General features: G+C 35.8%; 2 protein-coding genes across 2 annotated transcripts in view; one reads left to right on the top strand and one right to left on the bottom strand.

Annotated features, from left to right (window-relative positions):
* LOC101895872 (mucin-4) overlaps nucleotides 1-19,216 on the top strand; it is a 216,426-nt gene extending 197,210 nt beyond the window's left edge. The window contains exons 5-6 of the mRNA XM_059125846.1: nucleotides 18,729-18,807; nucleotides 18,929-19,216. Coding sequence (XP_058981829.1) covers nucleotides 18,729-18,807; nucleotides 18,929-19,066 — 217 coding nt within the window. The 3' untranslated portion in view covers nucleotides 19,067-19,216. The remainder of the gene's footprint in view (nucleotides 1-18,728; nucleotides 18,808-18,928) is intronic.
* LOC131803919 (uncharacterized) lies at nucleotides 4,712-7,458 on the bottom strand. Its single transcript, XM_059125849.1, has 6 exons — nucleotides 7,206-7,458; nucleotides 7,012-7,133; nucleotides 6,814-6,954; nucleotides 6,542-6,754; nucleotides 6,120-6,470; nucleotides 4,712-6,066 (listed from the first exon to the last, which is right to left on the bottom strand). The coding sequence occupies exons 1-6, from the start codon at nucleotides 7,390-7,392 to the stop codon at nucleotides 5,896-5,898; spliced, it is 1,185 nt and encodes a 394-aa protein (XP_058981832.1). The 5' UTR covers nucleotides 7,393-7,458; the 3' UTR covers nucleotides 4,712-5,895.
* Nucleotides 19,217-20,219: the final 1,003 nt, after the last annotated feature.

The raw sequence follows: 20,219 nt of genomic DNA, 5'->3' as shown, positions 1-20,219 counted from the left end.
ATATAAATTATATAAATATAATTTCAATAACCAATATCCGATCCAAAGAAAAAAAAAATGAAAAGCAGTTAGTTCGGCCGGGCCGAACTTTGAATACCCTCCACAATATGGAACAAATTCGGAAATAAAATCCTTAAAAAATTATGTTAAAATTTTTAAAATACAAATAAAATAAAATAGCCGTTATATTGGTGTCAATACGACGTGGACCCACACAGGCATTGTTTGTCATAAATCATTACCAAATTCAAATTCGAAACTTGAAATAAACGGTGAATAATGTAGCTAAAATCATACAAATATCGTATATAGGGATGTACCACGGCTCCGAGTGCGAAGACCTGGACCTGCATAGACAATTTTCTGTCACAGGCTGCAGCATCCATTACGAACTTCAAATACGACATCTCAAACAATTTCGGTGAGTATTGTACCTAAAATCGTCAAAATACCGAATATAAGGAGGTACTGATATATGGGCCTATACGAAGACCTGGACCTGCATAGGCAAGTTTCTGTCACAGACTGTAGTTCTCATTACGAACTCTAAATACGTAATTTTAAACTACTCCGGTGAATAATGATGCTGAAATCATCAAAAAACCCGAATATTGGGAGGTACCGTTATATGAGGGCTATATGGAGACGTGGACCTGCACAGAAAATTTTCTGTCATAGGCTGTAGTATCCATTACGAACTTGAAATGCCAAATTTGAAACAATTCCGGTGAATAATGTCGCTATAATCTCTAAAATTTCGAATATCGGGAGGTACCGTCATATGGGGCCTATAAGAAAACGTGGACCTTCATGACACATTTACGAACTTAACCTGCCTACTGGCAAAATAAACATGTGTGCAAAATTTTAGCCATCTATCTCACTTTTTTCGAAAGAAAGCGTGATTACAACAGACAGATGGACAGACAGACGGACAGACAGACAGACATCGCTAAGTCAACTTAGAATTTTACACTGATCAAGAATATATACGCTTTGTTGGGTCTGTCATGAGTATTTCGAGGAGTTATAAACGCAATGACAAAATTAATATACCCTCCATGGAATGGAGCAACAACTGGCCTATTTATAGCTGAAATGTGGCCTTAAACAGTTTACCCGTTTTGATAGTTCGACAAAAAAAAAAAAATATTCAAATAAATCTTCCTTTAAACTATTAAGAGTCTTCAAAGATGCCCGTAAAACACCCTCATTATTTTCCCTAATTTTACATCCGCCATCATTGTATTGAGGGTATATTCGCAACTCCTCGAAATATTCATAATAGACCCTAAAAGGTATGTATTTTCTGGTTGGCCAAAAAAATTCTAAGACGATCTAGCGATGTCAGTCTGTCTGTCCGTCACGCTATCTTTTGAACGAATTGAGATAGAAGGCTAAACATTTGCCTATATACATAGATTACCAGTAGTCAGGTTTGGTTTGTACATAGGCCATGTCGGTCCAAGTTTTCGTATAGCCCCCGTAAAATGGTACCTGCCGATATTCGGTATTTTTATGATTTTAGCGACATTATTTACCGGAATTATTTCAAATTTCATATTTGAAGTTCGTAACGTGTACTCCAGCCTATGACAAACATTTTTGTGTGCAAACGAAGACGTGGACTTCGTATAGCCCTCATATAACGTTAGCTCCCGATATTCGATATTTTGATGATTTCAGCACCATTATTAACCGGAATCACTTCAAATTTCGTATTTGAAGATCCTAATGGGTATTACAACCGATGGCAATATATTTCGAATGCGGATCTACATCTTTCTATAGCCCCCAAATGACGGTACCTGCCGATATTGGATATTTTGATGATTTCAGCACCATTATATACCGCAATAATTAATAAATATAAAAATTGTCTATGCTGATCCAGGTCTTCGCACAGCTCCGATATAACGGTACCTCCCTATATACGATATTTGGATGATTTTAGCTACATTATTCACCGTTTATTTCACGTTTCGAATTTGAATATGGTAATGGCTTATGACAAACAATGCCTATGTACGTCCACGCCGTATAGATCCCAATGTAACGGTTATATTCGATATTTTTAAAATTTTAACAGAATTTTTAAAGGATTATATTATTTGAAAATTTTCAAATTCGTTCCAAATGGTTTAGGGCATTCAAATTTCGGCCCGGCCGAACTTAACTGCTTTTTAACTTGTAATACATTCAGCCATATGGGTAGAGAGGGTATATATCATTTGGTATGGCTCTTTGACTAAATCCGTTTCAGGATAGTGGACATGATAACTCTCGAAGCGAGTATCCGACGTGGTCCGAACTTGGTACATCGTAATATTAGTTTGAAGTATAGATCGAGTTCGGAAATGGACAATATCGGTCCACTCCATCTGGAACCTCCCGAAAAATAGGAGAAAACAAAAAAAGACACAGAGATTTAAGTGCACTGATAGAGAAAGGATAGTCCGATTTTGCTGTAACTTTGCAAATCCTAATATTTGCATCAGTTCTACACCCAGAGAAAAAATGACAACATCCGTGTATGAAATGACCACATCCGTGTATGATAGTGTATCAACCACGTTTGGTGTCAAAATGAGCACGCTGTTGTCATTTTGACACCGAGATTTTGGCAACGATTTCAACAACAGATGTGCATGAAATGAGCACATACGTGGTCATTTCGAGCACGCCCCGTTGTCAGATTGTCAACGCTTCGTTGTCAGATCGTCAACGCTTCGTTGTCAGATTGTCAACGCTCCGTTGTCGGATTGTCAACGCCCGTTGTCAGATTGAAATCAATGGTGGTCATTTTTTGATATCCGTTCCTTTTCCATTTTATACCCTTAGTAGAAGAAACGACATTTTTTGAAAAGTATTTTATTGAACGAAACCAATTACATAAATTCAATATAAATACATATTTGATTTAACAAAACAATTCGAATTACATATATTCAATGTATAGAAACAAATTAAATTAACTTAAATCTGAAATAAACTTTTCCATTATTCATAGGATATAAGTGAAATGGGTAAGTAATAAAATCTAAAATTGGTATTAAAAAAATTGTATCCTCATTCAGAGAACCAACTTCATACGATTGTAAATGGTAATCAAAGTTTTTAACTTTTACTTGGTTACATAAAATGTAAACATTTTCATTTTCAATTATTAAATGTTTAATTTTGAAAAGTTCAATTGCGGCATTATTTGTTGCTAAATAATAGTTTTTTTTATACCTAGTTCCCTTAAAAAAAATGTCATCAGACACTTTGCAATTTTGGTAATTTAAAACTGGCTTACTTTTTTTGTAACAATATTCCTCTTTTGCCAAATCTTCGATGGTATGCGTATTAATGATAACATTTGGTTCTAAGTTATCTTCGTGTTTTAATAAAAAATTGGAAAATTTCAATCCAGACTTAATAGATAATGAACGACAGGGATTTACTCTTGATGTAGTATTTCCTAAATAGGCTTTTGCTTCCTTGTGTTTAGCTTCGAATCTCATGCTCCAGAGATATTTAAGGGGACCACATTTTCGGATAGCTGTGGGATAGTGGACAAGAAAGTGGTGTTTCGGTTTTAACGAACCGTATAATGTTATATAAAGTGAATGGTGATCTCTAATTAATTCTTCCAATTTTATTAAATCGTCTTCTATATAACTTGGTCTTAAAAGTAAATCGATTATTTGTAATAATATTATAAAAACTTTCCAGTGATCGTTGGAGAAAGGAATTAAATCGCCTACCATTAAAGGTAAAAAATTAGTAAAACACATAGTTTCACTAGCTGTCATTTTTAAGTTATAGTTTTTCAATCTACATAAATCTAGTGGTCCAGATTTATTTCCCACTTCAATTTCTCCAAATTGGAATAAAGATTTTCTGCTGTTAATACAATCTAACGTAACAATATTTTCTTGAATCAGCCCGAGAATTACATTAGACATATCGTAGACACATATGCCCTCGAAAATGTCATGCATAATATCAAAACAAAAATTTTCAGTGACGTTAAAATTTGGTAAAGATTCGAAGATACACTTGTTTTTAATACCTGTTTCTTGAAAATTATTTTCCAATACATTTGAGTTGTAATTCTCTTGGTTTCTTAAACTATCTAAATGCTGAATTGCGTCGAATTGCATTTGGGACTTTTTTCTTCTACATACCCGGCAAAATCTTTTAGAGTTAAATGATTGCACGTAGCCTAAAATACTATTAACTGCTAAATTATCTCCAATAATTACACCTAAAATAAAATGCACCTTCTGAACACTTTGTTGAACACAAATTTCAACCCCTTCTTCTAGAATTTTTAACTCTTCTACAAGATTGTGAAATGAAACTTCATTTCCACGTTCTTTTAAATCCTTTGATGGTATAAACGCAGCAGTTAATATATAATCAAGTTTTGACAACAAGTGCTGTGGCATTGAAGGAAAGCTAATATAACAACCACATATGGAAAATGTATGGGTTCCAAGAGGATTATTAATTTGAAAATCATCCATGTAAAGGACATAGGGAATAACTAAATTGTACTGATATTTTAATAATTTAGTTTTATATAACTCACCGTTTGTAAAATTTTGTAAAACAGGTGAATTTAGGAATTTTTTGGAGTTTTCTAATGTCAAATCTAAGAGATTTGGAATTTTAAAAAGGGCACTTATCATGAATTTCAGTGGCATTATATAAATATTGGATAACTTTGGACCTAAACTGGGATTTCCGCTGATAACAATTTCCGAGACTTGATTGCTAATTACATAAACCTTTGGATCATCATAAAAGTTTAGTTCTTTTAAAATTTTTAAAAGTCTATATTCCGTTCTAGTTTCTTCGAAAGGATTTTTACAAAAGTTTAGTAAGTACCTTAAGTCTTCATAATTTGGATGATCAGTTATATATTTTTCAATTGTACATGAAATGGATGAAAGCAGAATTGAAACAGAATGTTGTATTTCTATAACATGATTTCTAGGCATATAGCTTTGACCATGTAATTGTAAAGACAGATATAAGGTTTTCTTTTTCAAAACATTTAAATCCTTTTCTATTGTATTGTTGTTAATAACAGTTTCACTGTTTGTATAATCATTTTCTTTTGATGATGACATTTCAACTGGCACATTAATGGCTTTAACCATTGGTGGAGCTTTTGTGTGATTCTTGTGAAGTTTTTCTAAATGAATTCTGAATGACGTAAATTTTGTAAATGTTTGCTTACAGTTGTCCTGAACGCATTGTACTTTTAAAAATTTAGTGGACATTAAATGGTCTGTTTTCAAATGAGCTATTAAAAGATTTGCCTTATCAAAATGCTTACGGCAACGAAAGCAAATATACATTTTGAATTGTACTTTAATTATTGTTGCAGAAATTAATAAGTGAAGTCAAATTAACTGATTTTATATCATATACAGTATTAATTTCATAAAAATATTTTTGGATAAAAATCCATGGAATTTGGCAGGCATTTGGATATTTTAAAGAAAGTGCATGAAAAATTTTAAAACATGTATCTAAACATTCGAGGAACGATTGAAATTTTAACAAATTGTGGTTAAAAAAAACATAAAAACCTTTTATATTGAAATCGGACAAACCCTCCACAATTATAAATGGCTGTATAGTTAATCCAGCATTGTAATACTTTTCAGTGACTGTATCAATTTGCCTTTTATAATCGTTAATTGTCGGTAGTCGCAGTACGAAACTTTCCTGCGAATCAGCTATTGTTACTTTTTTTCGTAATTTACCGTTTCCACATTTAAACCTAGCAGGTGATGGTAAAACTGAATTCAACAGTATTGCGTATATATAATCTTGAGCATCTGCAACCGAAATATAAAATAAATATTACTTTTAATGTTTATGATAAATCAGGAATTAAAATTTACCTATGCTGCTTGCCGTCAAAACATTTGCGAAGAGTTGTTTGCAATGTTCGTTATGAATATTTTTCCCATAATAATTGTAAATTTTTTTCTTAAATTGGTCCCATTTAGAAAGTAGAAGATTGCCTTTCTGTGGATACATAATATCGAAATCAATGTTGACCTAAAACGAAACATTAGTATCCATATACAAATAAATAGCTCATGGCTACTTACCAATTCTGAAGCTCTTGCATCGGACAACTTCGTCCATTCAAGGAGAAATGTATGGCTACTTAAATTTTTTATATCTCTTTGCCGTATGTTAAAAGATCTTTTCCATTTTTCGCAGATCGATCCCCAATCATTACATTCTCTTAGTAAGGAAGCTTTCAATGAATTTTCAACTGATTCATCAATTTCGGGAACATCTTTGTTACAAAAATTAGGAGATGTGTGAGTTGCTGCTTTGCTTGTGCTAGGCTCGGAAATCAAAAGCTTTATTCTTTTGGACTTCTTGTTTCTATACTTGGCATAAAGTTTTCCGCTTGCGTTGTTCTTTCCTTTTCTTGAAATGTAATAATAATCCTAAAAATAAAGACATATTATAAGTTAAGAAACTACATAATCAGATACGTTGTTTATATTGTTAATCTTACCCTCATTTCGTTTTCAAGAGGAAAAACGGAACAAATTTCATCCAATATGCGCATATAGTCTTGAGTGTAAAGAGTAACATTGTTGGTTAAAATATCTTCAATAATTATATTAATTATATCATCTCTTTGCTCGTCACTTAATTTCTTATTAACGCTACTACATTCAAGCGCTAGTTTCCCCTTCGAGGTATGTGTTAACAATTCCGTTAGATCCTATATTAAATAAAAAAACTACATTAACTATGCTTACACAAATATTACTCTTACCTTACCTCTGACAAAATTCCTTTGGCTTTTGAGCAGTTCGAACCTGTAGTGTCGGGAGTACCAGGAGTACTTGCAGGTGTCTCGTTGCGTTTCCACCATTCACCTATTTTAGATGGAACTGACATAGTTTCGTCATCAATCCCGAGCTATTGTTATGACAATATTAATACTGAGTTCAACTCTGTAAAACAAATAATACGTACCTTTCGTTTTTTCCAAGCAAAGAGCTTTTCTCTGAATTCAACACGCAGTCCCAATGGTGGCACTGCTTCCTTTAAATCTTCTTTTTTCAAGTACTGCAAGCTGCGAAATGTTACATGTGATGCTAAAAGAACAAAAAAGAAAATTCTTTGTTAATTACACTGATTAACTGAAAAATTCATTTTTATTTACTTACCTTTTAATTGTTCAAAAAGCGACTCCATATTTATTCCTTTTAAGAACTCCCTTAACATATAATCGTCCTCATTGTTTTCCGCATCTTGACTGCTGCAATGGTTTGTATCGCGAACCACAACAATATTGCCATCGATTTCTAACAACTCACCAATGATATTTTGAGGATCTTGCGAATTATTATTCATTTTCAATAAATTTTTTGCACAATGCGTCCTTTCTCTTTCAATAACACGGAAAAAATGGTAAATATGCAGCCGATTGCACACGAGTAAAAAAAATGACAACGGTGGTGCATGATTCATACACGGTCGTTGTCAATATGACACCGGTCGTGTACGATTCATGCACGTCGGTGTACAAAGTAACAACGGTGGTGCATCATTATGCAGGTGGTGGTGCATAATTCATACACGACCGGTGTCATATTGACAACGACCGTGTGTGAATCATGCACCACCGTTGTCATTTTTTACTCGTGTGTAATCGGCTGCAATTACCAATATTACAAATGGACAAATTAAGCACGGCTGTTGTTGGTACCGAAAGTTGACCACGTCTCGGTGTCAATTTGAGCACGTTCGTGCACAATTCACCAACAGCCGTTGTTGAAAAATATAACAACGGGTCGTTGCGAAAATGACAACATACGTGCTTGATTTCGCAACGGGATTTTTCCCTCAGTGTAGGTAAGGTGCGAAAATGGACAATATCGGTGCACTCCGTCAAGTACCTCCCCCACAATGAGTCGGCATTTTGAACAATTTTAACACATACATACCCAATTTTTAAACCCTACAACACTATGTGTTGGGGACACAATTTATGTAACACCTCGAAATATTGGTTTCCCACATAGGAAAGTATATATGGATCTTCCAATATCGCCGAGCTGAGTCGATCTAGCTATGTATGTCCGTCCGTACGTCTGTCCGTCTGTCCATGTTAATTTGTAATCACTTTACAGGGCGCAATTATGGCCCGATCTTCACGAAATTTAGAATGGAGGTGGGACTAGGGCCAGAATAGAACCCTATTGTTTTTGGAGATGATCGCATAATATTTAGGGGTTGAAATTAACCAAAAACAGAAATGTTTTTCCGATCACACAATTAAAGCCAATCGTGAAGAGAGTTAAGGACAGGGAAGAATTCTAGCATTTGGGATGACCATTGGATTATATTTATCTGTAAAATGGACTACAGCAACTAACAGCCCGACGGAGTGCATAAATGTTGGTCAAATGTGCCTAGTCAAAATCCTAATTTCAAAAGCGAAATCTTCCAAATCCATATGGACAAAAGGGGGCTTCTAACATATTGTAGTGCTGTAGGGTATAACATAGTCGGCCCCGCACGACTATAGCCTTTTCTTACTTGTTTTTATTACGTAAGCTCTACTAAATAGACACAATGGTATAGGGTATCATAAAGTCGGCTCCGCCCATCATTTGACCTTTCCTTACTGGTTTTAATCTATGTTATATGCTCTTATGGTTCATTAAAAAATCTCCTTAAAATAATCATGTTTTTGGCTCTGTTAGTCCTTGGGAAAAAATCTTAAAAATTCCACCTTGGCAGCTCTGATAGTCCTTGAAAAAAAAATGGTACTTAAATTTAACCTTTCTTATATATATATATATATATATATTTTCCCATTTCCCCCATCATCAAAATGTTCCCATTACCCTAAAACTCCCTGTAATACCACACTTATTTCATTACAAATTACCAAATTCAAATAGAATTAGCAAAAACAACAAATTGTCTGCTCAGCTAACTTATCTACCAGCATGCCAAATAGATCCAAACCCCCTTCAGCAAAAAAAAAGTTAATCTCAAACCACTGCCTCTGCCACTTCGTAACGCTCTCACCAAACGCACACAACAAAATGGAATACAACAAAAGTTATTAACCAGACTTACCGACATGTGTAATGTGAGTGTGTGTGTGTGTGCATTTGTGTTTCTTTCTATGTGTTCTACTGTATTCCATTACAAATCCATTTTGAGTTGCCTTCCTTCGGTGATCTGATAAAGTTTCAACATTGTAAATGTTTTGAAAATACCAAACGGAAGTTACGGTAAAGCTTCTAACGGAAATGAAAAACAAATACGCCAACATTTTCTAGTAGCACCAACAACACCATCACCGCAAACGCAGTACACATGTTGGAACACAAACACACACACCCACGTAATAGGACACACTTGAAACAGAATGGCGGATACATAGAGACGTTTGTTTGCCACTGTGTGTGTGTGTGTTTTGTTGAAACATTGTAATGATGGGTATTTGAGTTGAGCTTTCTGCTGTGAACCTGGGAGATGGAGAAAAAGTTAATTCAAATCTGTTGCATGTCGGTTAGTTGCTGTGTAGTTTTCCATTTCCTCCTTGAAATCCTACGTTTGTTTTTTTTTGCATTGCCATCAGGGACGGGCAAATTAAATTAAAATAGGTGACAACGGACTTTTGTCTCCTTGGAGATATCCACAGAATTTCCATTTGCGCTTTGAAATCCCACGTTTTTATATCCTTAACCTAGGTGTCTCATCCAAATAACCCTACGTCACTTTGGACCACATCCGTTTCAGGACATTTGAAGTCGATCAAGGGATGTTCTTCCGTCTGTCTGGCTGGCTGGTGCTCACAATAACTCTCGCAGGGAGTTTCCGATTTGATTCAAACTTGGTATATCGTAATATTATTGTTAAACTTAGATAGAGTTCGGAGATGGGCCACCATTGGTCCACCCCTTTTGGTATCTCCTCCACAAAATCTCAAAATGTTCAAAGAAAATATTTTACAGCACAGAAAGGGAAAGGATAATCCGTTTTTATACCCTCAGTCATATGGCTACAAAGGGTATATATCATTTGATACGGTCAAAATGTGCCTAGTCGAAATAACGGTTTTAGAACCTAGGTTTCTTTGGACCAAATCCGTCCGTCCGTTTGTATGTCTGGCTGGTGAACACGATAACTCTCGAAGGGAGTTTCCGATTTGGTCCTAACTTGGTACATCGTAATATTTTTGTCAAACTTAGATCGAGTTCGGAGATGGGCAATATCACTCCACACCTTCTGGTACCTCCAGCACAAAAGGTCGAAATTTTCAAAAAATATATTTTTTGCACACAAAGAGAAAGAATAATCCGATTTTGCTCCAACGTTCTAAATCCTAATATTTTCGTTAGCACTAAGTTAGGTGTGAAAGTGGACAATATTGGTCCACTCCCTCAAGTACCCCCCCCCCCCCCCACAAAGAGTCAAAATTTTGAATAATTACAACTCTCATAAAATGTGATGTAAGATTCCGATTATCTTCAAATTTCACACAATATTTATATTAACCCAAGGTTTGGTGTGAAGATGACATACATCGGTCCACTCCTTCTGGTACCTCCCCCCCAAAGTGTCAAAATTTTGAATATCCATGAAGTGCATAAAATGCGAAATTAACATTCGATTCCATTCACACTTGGGACATCTTAATAATTCTATCGACATATGACACATGTTTTAAAGAAGCTAAGAATCGGATCTCTCCTTCTGGCACCTTCCCCACAAAGGGTCAAAATTTTGAATATTCAGAAGCTTATAAAACGCGAAATTAACAAAACGATTATAAGATTCGAATTAAGCATCCGGATCGCTTTATATTTCACACATTTGATTTTTTCTACTAACATAAGATTTCCTCTGAAGATGGGATATATCGGTCCACTACTACTGGTACCTCCCCAACGAAGGGCCAAAATTTTGAATATTCATGAAGCTTATAAAACTCGAAATTAACATCCGATTTCCTTCAGATCATTAACACTAGATATGTAATAAAGATGATAGACATCGGGCCGTTTCTTCTGGTATCTTCCGCACATAGGGTTCAAGATTTTGAAAAACAGACCACTCAAAGAAAGCGAAATAAGTATCCAAATCCCTTCGAATTTCACACATACAAACATTTTTGCTAACACAAGATCTGTTGTGAAGTTGGCGTATATTTGCAAACCCCTTCTGATACCTGGTCCACATAGGGTCGCAATTTTTAATATTTTTATCTGTTACAACTTGGAAAACAAATCAGCGATTCCTTGCAACCAAATATCTCTCTCAACCAGGAATCTGAGATACAATTCAGAAATGTCATATAAAGATTACTCAGATTTGGTGGTTGGAATTTCGAAGTTTTATATTTAGGTCTGTGTCAGCATCTGGGATTGAGATATGATGGTGGTTTTGGAAATATTTCCTATAGTCGTACTAAATACTACTAAACTTGGCAAGAGGGAAAGCACAGAGATGAAATATTGAAATTTGGTATTAATGTCGCTGTTGGTATTTGAGGTTGAGATATGGAGATGATTTGGAAAATGCGTGCTATAATTGTACCTAAAGTACTAAATTTGGCATTGGCATCCTGAAATTTCATGTTGAAGTCTACCGTGGCATCTGAAATTGAGATATGGACGTGGTTTTGGAAATGTCAGAAAAGTACTTAATAGTACGTTGAAATAGTACTAAACTTGGTACAATTTCGAATTGGGTGAACAGATAGTGCTTGAAATTTGAAATTTGGTATTAGGGTCGTTGTTCAGGTGTAACCTGGACATATGGTGCTGGTTTCAGAAATGCGTACTATAATTGCATTTGAGAAAGCAGTATCATTGGAAATCTTAAACTTAGGGGAAATGTAGAGCTGTAACTCTTCAATTTGCCATGAGGGTCCTTGATGGAGTGTATGATAGATGTACCAACGGGTTTATGGAAATTCACACTATAAGTGTACGAGCAGTACTAAAATGTACTACATTTGGTACTATTTCGTATAAAGTAAAAAGTTAGAGATAAAAACTTGAAATTCGGAATGGGAACCAAGATTGAGGAGTAGGATCGATTTTGGGAGGTAATTTTTAGAAGTGTGTACTCATGTATACGAAAAGTACTAAACGGTACTCAATTTAGTACAATTTGAATTTGGAGGAACGGAGGGAGCTGGAATCCGGAAATTTGAAATTAAAATTATTGGTGGGGTGTAGCATTGGGATATGGGGGTAGTTTTAGAGATGTTTTCTTATGTGCACGGAAAGTGCTAAATAGTACGAAATTTGGTACAATTTAGAACTGATAGAACTGGAATTCTGAAATTTAGACATAGCATAATTGAGGCTTTCTAGAACTAAGAAAATTTGGAAATTCGTACAAATTTGGTACAATTTAAATTTTGGGAGAACCGGGAGAGGTGGAATCCTGAAAATTTTGAATAACATTACTGGCGAATTGTAGGATTGGGATTTGGACGAAGTTTTTGAAATGTGTAATTATGTGCACATAAAGTACCAAATGGTACTAAATTTGCTATAATTTCGATTTGGTTGATCCGATAAAGCAGGAATTCCGAAATAAGATAACTGTTGCTTTCTCGAACTACGGAATGTAGGTAATATTGGAAATTCGTACTTATGTGTACTAAATGGTACTAAATTTGATAAAATTTAAACCGATCGAGTTGCAATACTAACCAGTAAGGAAAGCTTAAAAGTCGGGCGGGGCCGACTATATGATACCCTACACCACTATGCATATTTAGTAGAGCTCTCATAAAAAGGTTTATACAGGGCATTTCAGAGCTCTATGAGATATTTGGTACAAAATCAAAATCTATCTAATTCTATCGTGCATTTTACGAACTATAGCTATCTCTGAACCGGGTTTCTCCAAATTTTACGTATTAGCTTCTAGACTGGTGATTTGGGCTGATATTGACCATTTAGTGCACATTTAACCTGAAATCGGATGAAGATATATGAGAGCTATATCCAAATCTGAACCGATTTCGATAAAATTTAAAACAGCTATTCCTGTGCTCCATCTAATACCTGGTACCAAATATCACGGTTATGGAGTGAATATTACGAATGTGTGGGACTAAAACTCTTAATCGGATGAAACATGTATATGGTTGCTATATCTATATCTGAACCGATTTTCACTAAATTTGATATACTTGCTTCTAGGCTGAATTTGGTCCGATGTACTAAAATTCAGTCCATTTGGACTTATATCGGCCATTTGGTGCACAATTAACCCGAAATCGGATGAAGATATATATGGGAGCTATATCCAAATCTGAACCGATTTCGATAAAATTTAAAACAGCTATTTCTGTGCTCCATCTAATACCTGGTACCAAATATCACGGTTGTGAAGTGCATAGTAGGAATGTGAGGGACTTAAAGATCAAATCGGATGAAAGATATATATAGGAGCTATAGCTATATCTGAACCGATTTTCTCCAAATTTGATATACTTGCTTCTAGGCCGAACTCGGTTGGGTGTGCCAAAATTCAGGTAATTTGGACTGATAGTGGATATTTGGTGCACATTTAACCCGAAATCGGATGAAGATATATATGGGAGCTATATCTAAATTTGATCCGATTCTCACCAATTTCAATAGGGTTCGTCCCTGGGCCAAAAAAATATTGTTTAGAAAATTTCATCTCAATCGGATAATAAATGCGACCTGCATTTTGTTCACAAGAATACATGGACAGACGGACTGACATGCATAAATCGACTCAGAAAGTGATTCTATGAAGGTTCTCAAAAGTAACTATGGGTCTATCTCGTTTCCTTCTCCATGTTACAAATATTGCATTCTAGGAGTGAGGAATGTAGGTAGTTTTTGTCAAATCGTACTTATGTGTACTAAATGGTACTAAATTTGGTACAAATTAAATGTTCGATGACCTGTTAGAGTTGGAATTCTGAAATTTGAAAATAAGATTTCTCTTGGTCTGTATGATGTAGGTAATTATGTAAATATTTACTTAAATGTACTAAATGGTACAATTTGGATTTGGGTGAACCAACAGAGGTGGTATCCTGAAAATTGGAAATAAGATTACTATTGCATTCTAGGAGTGAGGAAGGTAGGTAGTTTTTGTCAAATCGTACTTATGTGTACTGAAGGTACTAAATTTGAACTGCTAGAGTTGGAATTCTGGAATTTGAAAATAAGATTTCTCTTGGTCTGTATGATGTAGGTAGTTATGAAAATTTGTACTGAATTTGGTACAATTTCGATTTGGGTGAACCGATAGAGCTGGAATTCAGAAATTTAGAAATAAGATAACTGTTGTTTTCTAAGACCAATGTTGCTTTGTCAGAACCAATAGATTTTGAATCCTGGAAAGTGGAAATACGATTACTATTGCATAGTAGGACTGGGTATGTAGGTAGTTTGGCAAATTTGTACTTATGTGTTCTAAATGGTACAATTTAAATGTTGGATGAACGGGTAGTGTTGGAATTCTGAAATTTGAAAATTTGATTTCTATTGGACTGTAGGATGTACAGGGTTGCCCATATTCATCGGACCCATCTGGCGACGCCATAACTTTTGACAGAGATGTCACATCGCTTAATGACATACCGCGTTTGAAGCGTCGGTCCAAGCAGATTTTTACCATGAACCAATACACGTCACGCGAGCGCTCTGAAATAGTTGAAATTTACATTCAACAGAAGAAGTCATTTGTGAAAACTCAACGTGCTTTTAAAACATTAAAAAATGTGAGAAGTGCGCCTTCTAAGAACACCATTAAGCGTTTATACGAAAAATTTTCGACTGGTAAGGCTCTTTCTAATCCGAAGAGGCCATATAAAAGTCGACCAAGACGATCGGCCGAGAATATCGCTGCCGTAGGAGCCACTGTTGAGAGGTCCCCAAGAACATCCTAAAAACGCCGTTCTCAGCAGTTGGGCATGGCTCGGTCCACTTTACAACGGATTATTCGCATTGATTTGCATTTGTTCCCGTACAAAATTCAATTGACGCAAAGAATGTTGCCTGCGGACAAGCCTCGTCGATTGGAATGGGTCATGGGTCCGTCGAACATGCGCAACCCTGTAGGATATTAATAGATGTCTTTATTAAAATAAAATACCTTTTTGCATTCAAAAATTCGTAGTTGTTAAAAAATATGAAAATATATCCTTTCACAACATTTTAAATCCATATTGAATATTTCAAAACTTATTAACCTTCACTAATAGGTTGTTCACTTCTGTCCATTGGAATCACCATACAATTTGTTGTTTCACATGGCTCTTGTCGATGTTGTTGTTAACAGAATCCTTTCCGTATTTTTGTTCTTTCATTTCCGGTTCTGTGTGAATAGAAAGAGAACAAATGCACCTGCCACCATTTCTGATGCCACATAAACGCTTTGCGTCTACCGCAAGAGACACAGCCATAAATGCTTTACCATATTTTTTTTTCTCCCCGAGTCCCTCTTCTTTCAATTTCGATTATTACTAAAAAAATGGGGGGGGGGGGATCTATGCAATTCTACAACGGATTTGAGAAATTCTTCTGTGACTTTGTCTATTGCTCGTTCATTCAGTTTGTGCCTTACATCCGGTGTTGTATTTGTTGCCTTTGTGAGCGTTACCTTTTGGGAGCAGCGATACCCATGCAACTATGGATTTTGTTTTGGCACAGAAAAAGCTTCTCCTTCTGCTGTTGTCCTCCGTGCTTTGCAAACATTTTAATTATGCCCCCATGTCTTACTTCACCAGTTCTGTTTATTTTTTTGTAATTTTTTATTTTGTTTTATTGCTTTTTTGTTGTTGTTGTTTGTTTTTTTATTTCTTCTTTCATTCATCCCGAATTTGGGTCAAGGTATAGTTTCCATTCTCCAATCCGCATCGGTTGCTGGCAATACTAACAACCACGACTCGAACATGCTTTAACGGTTATGCACCCATTGACAACAAAAAAGGGGTTACAAAAAGGATATGCCGCCTGCCTGCCTGCCTGACGTTCGGCGGCAGCATCAGGCAGTTGAGTGCACGTTTATTGTTTGGTTGGTTAACAAAGACGAAGTGAGGCAGAGAAAGTCTCAAAATAAATATTTTTATTCAATATTTTCTTGTAATTCTGCCGAGAACTCCAATCGTAAAGTTTCAGTCAATTTAATTAGAGATTGTGGTAGAACCTTGAAAATACCGAAAATCGGGAAGTACCGTTATGTGGGGGCTATACCAATCAATAGACCTGAATTAAAAAAAATTTTGCTGAAAGAGAACAGACCTACAGAGAACCCTAATGGTCAAGTTTCATATAATTTGGTTGGAAATTGTGACGAAAATCGGGGGGTACCATTATATGGCGACTATACCAATTGGTGGACCTGGATCAAAAATTTTTTGAAAGGAAAAAGCAGACCTGCTGAGAACCCCAAATATAAGGTATCATTTAATTTGGTTAGAAATTGTGGCAGAAACCTAAAAAAGTACCTAAAATCGGGAGGTACTGTTATATGGCGGTTATATCGATTAGTGGACCTGTAGAGAATAATTTTTGCTAGGATAGAACAGAACGGCAAAAGACTTCAATTGTCAAGTTTCAGTTAACTGGGATGGAAATTGTGGCAGAATGCTTAAAAACCTGAAAAAAGGATGTACCGTTATGTAAAGGCTATACCAATGATCGGGCCTGTAGCCATTATTTTTTGTAAGGAGAGAACAGACCTACCAAGAACACCAATAGTCAAGTTTCTTTCGATTGGGTTGTATAAATGCCGAATATCGGGAGGTAGCTTTATATGGAACTATAGAATTGATGGGCCTGTAGCGAATATTTTTGCAGGGAGAGAACAGACCTACCAAGAACCCCAATTGTCATGTTTCATTTGATTGGGATGGAATTTGATTGGAATTTCAAAATACCGAAAATCGGGAGGTATCGTTATATGGGGGCTATACCATTAAGTGGACCTGAATCGAACATTTTTTGCATGAAGAGAACAGACCTACCGAGAACCCTAAATGTCAAGTTTCATTTGATTGGGTTGGATATTGTGACAGAAACCTTCAAAATTCCGAAAATCTGGGGGTATAGATTTAACGGGCCTGCGGCGATTATTTTTTGCAGGGAGAGAACATACCTACCAAGAACACCGATCGCCAAGATTCATTTCATTTGGTTAGAAATTGTGCAAGAAACCTTCAAAATATCGCTAATCGGAAGGTATCGTTATATGGGGGCTATACCAATTAGTGAACCTGGGTCGAAATTTTTTTGCATGGAAAACAACAGGCCTATTGAGAATCCCAACTATAAGGTTTCATTTAATACAGCGGCTATACCGATTCGTTAACCTGTAGGGAATATTTTTTTTTAAGGAGAGAACAGACCTACCGCGAACCCTGACTGTCAACTTTCAGTTGACTGGGTTGGAAATAGTGGCAGAAACCTTCAAAATAACGAAAATCGGGAGGTGCCGCTATATGGGAGCCATACGAATTAATGGACCTGTAGCCAAAATGTTTTGCTAGGATAGAACAGAACTGCTAAGAACCCCAATTGTCATGTTTCAGTTGATTGGGTTGGAAATTGTGGCAGAAACCTCCAAAATACCGAAAATCTGGAGGAATGGTTATATGGGGGCTATACCAATAAGTGAACCTGAATCGAACATTTTTTGCAGGGAGAGGGAACATATCTACCGAGAACCCTAGTGGTTAAATTTCAGTCAACTTAATTGGAGATTGTGACAGAAATCTGCAAAATACCTAAAAACGGGAGGTAGTGTTATATGGAGCCTATACCAATTAGTGGACCTGTGGCGAATATTTTTTTTAGGAAGAGAACAGACCTATTGAGAACCCTAATGGTGACGTTTCATCTAATTTGGCTAAAAATTTTAGCGGAAATCTTCAACATATAGAAAATCGCGGGGTACCGTTATACAGGGGCTATACCAATTAGTGGTCTTGTAGCGAACAATTTCTGCGGTGAGAGAACCGACCTGCCTGGAACCCTAAGTGTCAAGTTTTACCTAATTTGGTTGGAAATTGGCGCCGGCCATGGTGATGGTGTGTGCCGCCATAACAGCCGATGGTCGCTCTCCGCTCTTATTAATCGACCGTGGCATCAAAATTAATGGTGAATATTATCGTGAAAATATTCAGGAGAGGGTATTAAAGCCTTGGGCCCGCAAACATTTTGTCCGCAGACCTTGGACATTCCAACAGGACTCAATACCATCGCAGTGAGCACGCACCACCCAAGAATGGTTACAAATGAGGTTCCTCGCATCATTTCCAGCGGAAAATGACCACCAAAATCTCCTGATACCAATGGGCCAAATCTCACCGGGAATGGGCCAAAATACCGCATAGCAACATGCGGGCAGTGTGTGACGGTTTCATTGGCCATTTGAAGGCCATAATTCGTGCCAAAGGTGACCAATTCGAAGAAAATCTAAACTTATTCGGAAATTTGATGCTATTTTCGATATTTTTTGCTTTCATTCAATAAAATTTAAAAAAAGTGTAAAAATTATGGTGTTTGACTTTGTTGCAGTTTTTTTTTCTCACCCTTTGTGGTGAAAGATATAAAAATGTTGGCGCTTTTGGGAGAGCATATGCGATCAATACAATTTTTATAGATTATCTATAATTGAAATTAATATTATGTATCTCTCCTCCTCTCTTCTCTTTCTTGTAGACACCATCGCCACAAAAAACGTCATCGCCATAAAAAACCAAAAATTCTTGTACAAGACTTAGAAACCCAGGAAGTCAAGGTAAGGCACCAATTGATTCGCAGAAAATACCAAATTTTGTAATTTTTTTTTTTTTTTTTTTTTTTTTTTGCAAAATATTGTATTTTCTTATTTTTTTCTTTCTCGTTTCACGCCGCCAAAGGTAATCGATCCCGATGACTTGCCACAACGTGCCCGCTGGACTATTATAGCCACAGCGTGTCTCCTGTTGCTCATGTGCCTCATGTTGGTCGGTATAACGTTACGTATGGCGCCAATCATCGATGATATGGGTGAGTAAATCGCCGCTGATGCCGAACGTCGTTGTCGGCTCAGAGGCATTTTTGTTTGTTTACTCTCTGGCTCTCTCTCTATCTCCTCTTTTTACCACATTTGAAATGCGCATTCCAAATTCTTCAATTTGTGTTGTGTTGTTTTGTAAATAACAAAAAACTGAAAAAAAATCTAAAAAAAAATAAATCAGAATCATTTGTTATATGTTTTTGGTTAAGTGTTTTATTTAATTTCTTTTTTTTTGGATTTTTTGTAAGATTGGCCACAAATCAAAATTCATAAATTTTCCAAAAGACACTGGAAACCACTTAGTCGATTGCAATGAAGGAAAATATAGAAATGAATTTAATAGATTACTTAGTTCATTTAATTATTTAAACAGAAATATAAGGGCATTTGTTCTGAAACTGTCACTATTTGGGGCACTTTATTGAGTAATTTAGAGATTGACTTAAATAATTGTAAATAAAACAAGTAAGCAAAGGCTATAGTCTTAAGGGGACAACCATGTGATACCCTACAACACTTTTGGAAGATTTCGAATTTGAAATTATGCCATGGAGCACTGTCCAGATACTACCCTTAGCATTTTCATCAGGGACATTTGCCCAATATTTGAGCACTCCGTCGTGCTGTTAGTTGTTGTGGTCCATTTTAAAGCTAAATATAATGCAATGGTCATCCAAAATGATAGATTTCTTCCCTATCCTGAACCCTCTTCTCAGGCGTGTCGATTGGCTTCAATTGTGTGATCAGGAAATTTTTTCTGTTTTTGGTTTATTTGAACTCCTAAATATTTTGCGATCATCTCCAAAAGAAAGAGGCCCCTCTATACCTACAAATGTAGACTCATCTATATGAGCTAATTGTCTATGATATTTGGCTATATTCGTCAACGAAATCAGCATAAACAAGTAAAAAAGCTGTAAGTTCGGCCGGGCCGAACTTTTAATACCCTCCACCATTTGGTACAAATTTGACAATATCAAAAAAAAAAAAAAATAATAAAATCCGTTAAAAATTCTGTTAAAATCTTAAAAATACCGAATGCCTATACGACGACGTGGACCCGCATAGGCAACTTTTTTCATAAGTTATTACAATATTTTAATGCGAAACTTGAAGAAAAATCTGTTTATAATGTAGCTAAAATCATCAAA

This window comes from Musca domestica, unplaced genomic scaffold, assembly GCF_030504385.1.
Source record: "Musca domestica strain aabys unplaced genomic scaffold, Musca_domestica.polishedcontigs.V.1.1 35, whole genome shotgun sequence".
NCBI lineage: Eukaryota > Metazoa > Arthropoda > Insecta > Diptera > Muscidae > Musca > Musca domestica.
The sequence above is the reverse complement of the archived record's forward strand: the minus strand, read 5'-3'. Positions and strand labels throughout refer to the sequence as shown.

What these genes read in the sequence shown, in the direction of transcription:
- LOC131803919 (XM_059125849.1), bottom strand. Translation starts at nt 7,392, where the DNA reads ATGAATAATAATTCGCAAGATCCTCAAAATATCATTGGTGAGTTGTTA. An exon ending in CCAAAGGAATTTTGTCAGAG is followed by an intron (nt 6,755 to 6,813) that starts GTAAGGTAAGAG and finishes TATTTAATATAG; the next exon opens with GATCTAACGGAATTGTTAAC. An exon ending in CTCTTGAAAACGAAATGAGG is followed by an intron (nt 6,471 to 6,541) that starts GTAAGATTAACA and finishes CTTTATTTTTAG; the next exon opens with GATTATTATTACATTTCAAG.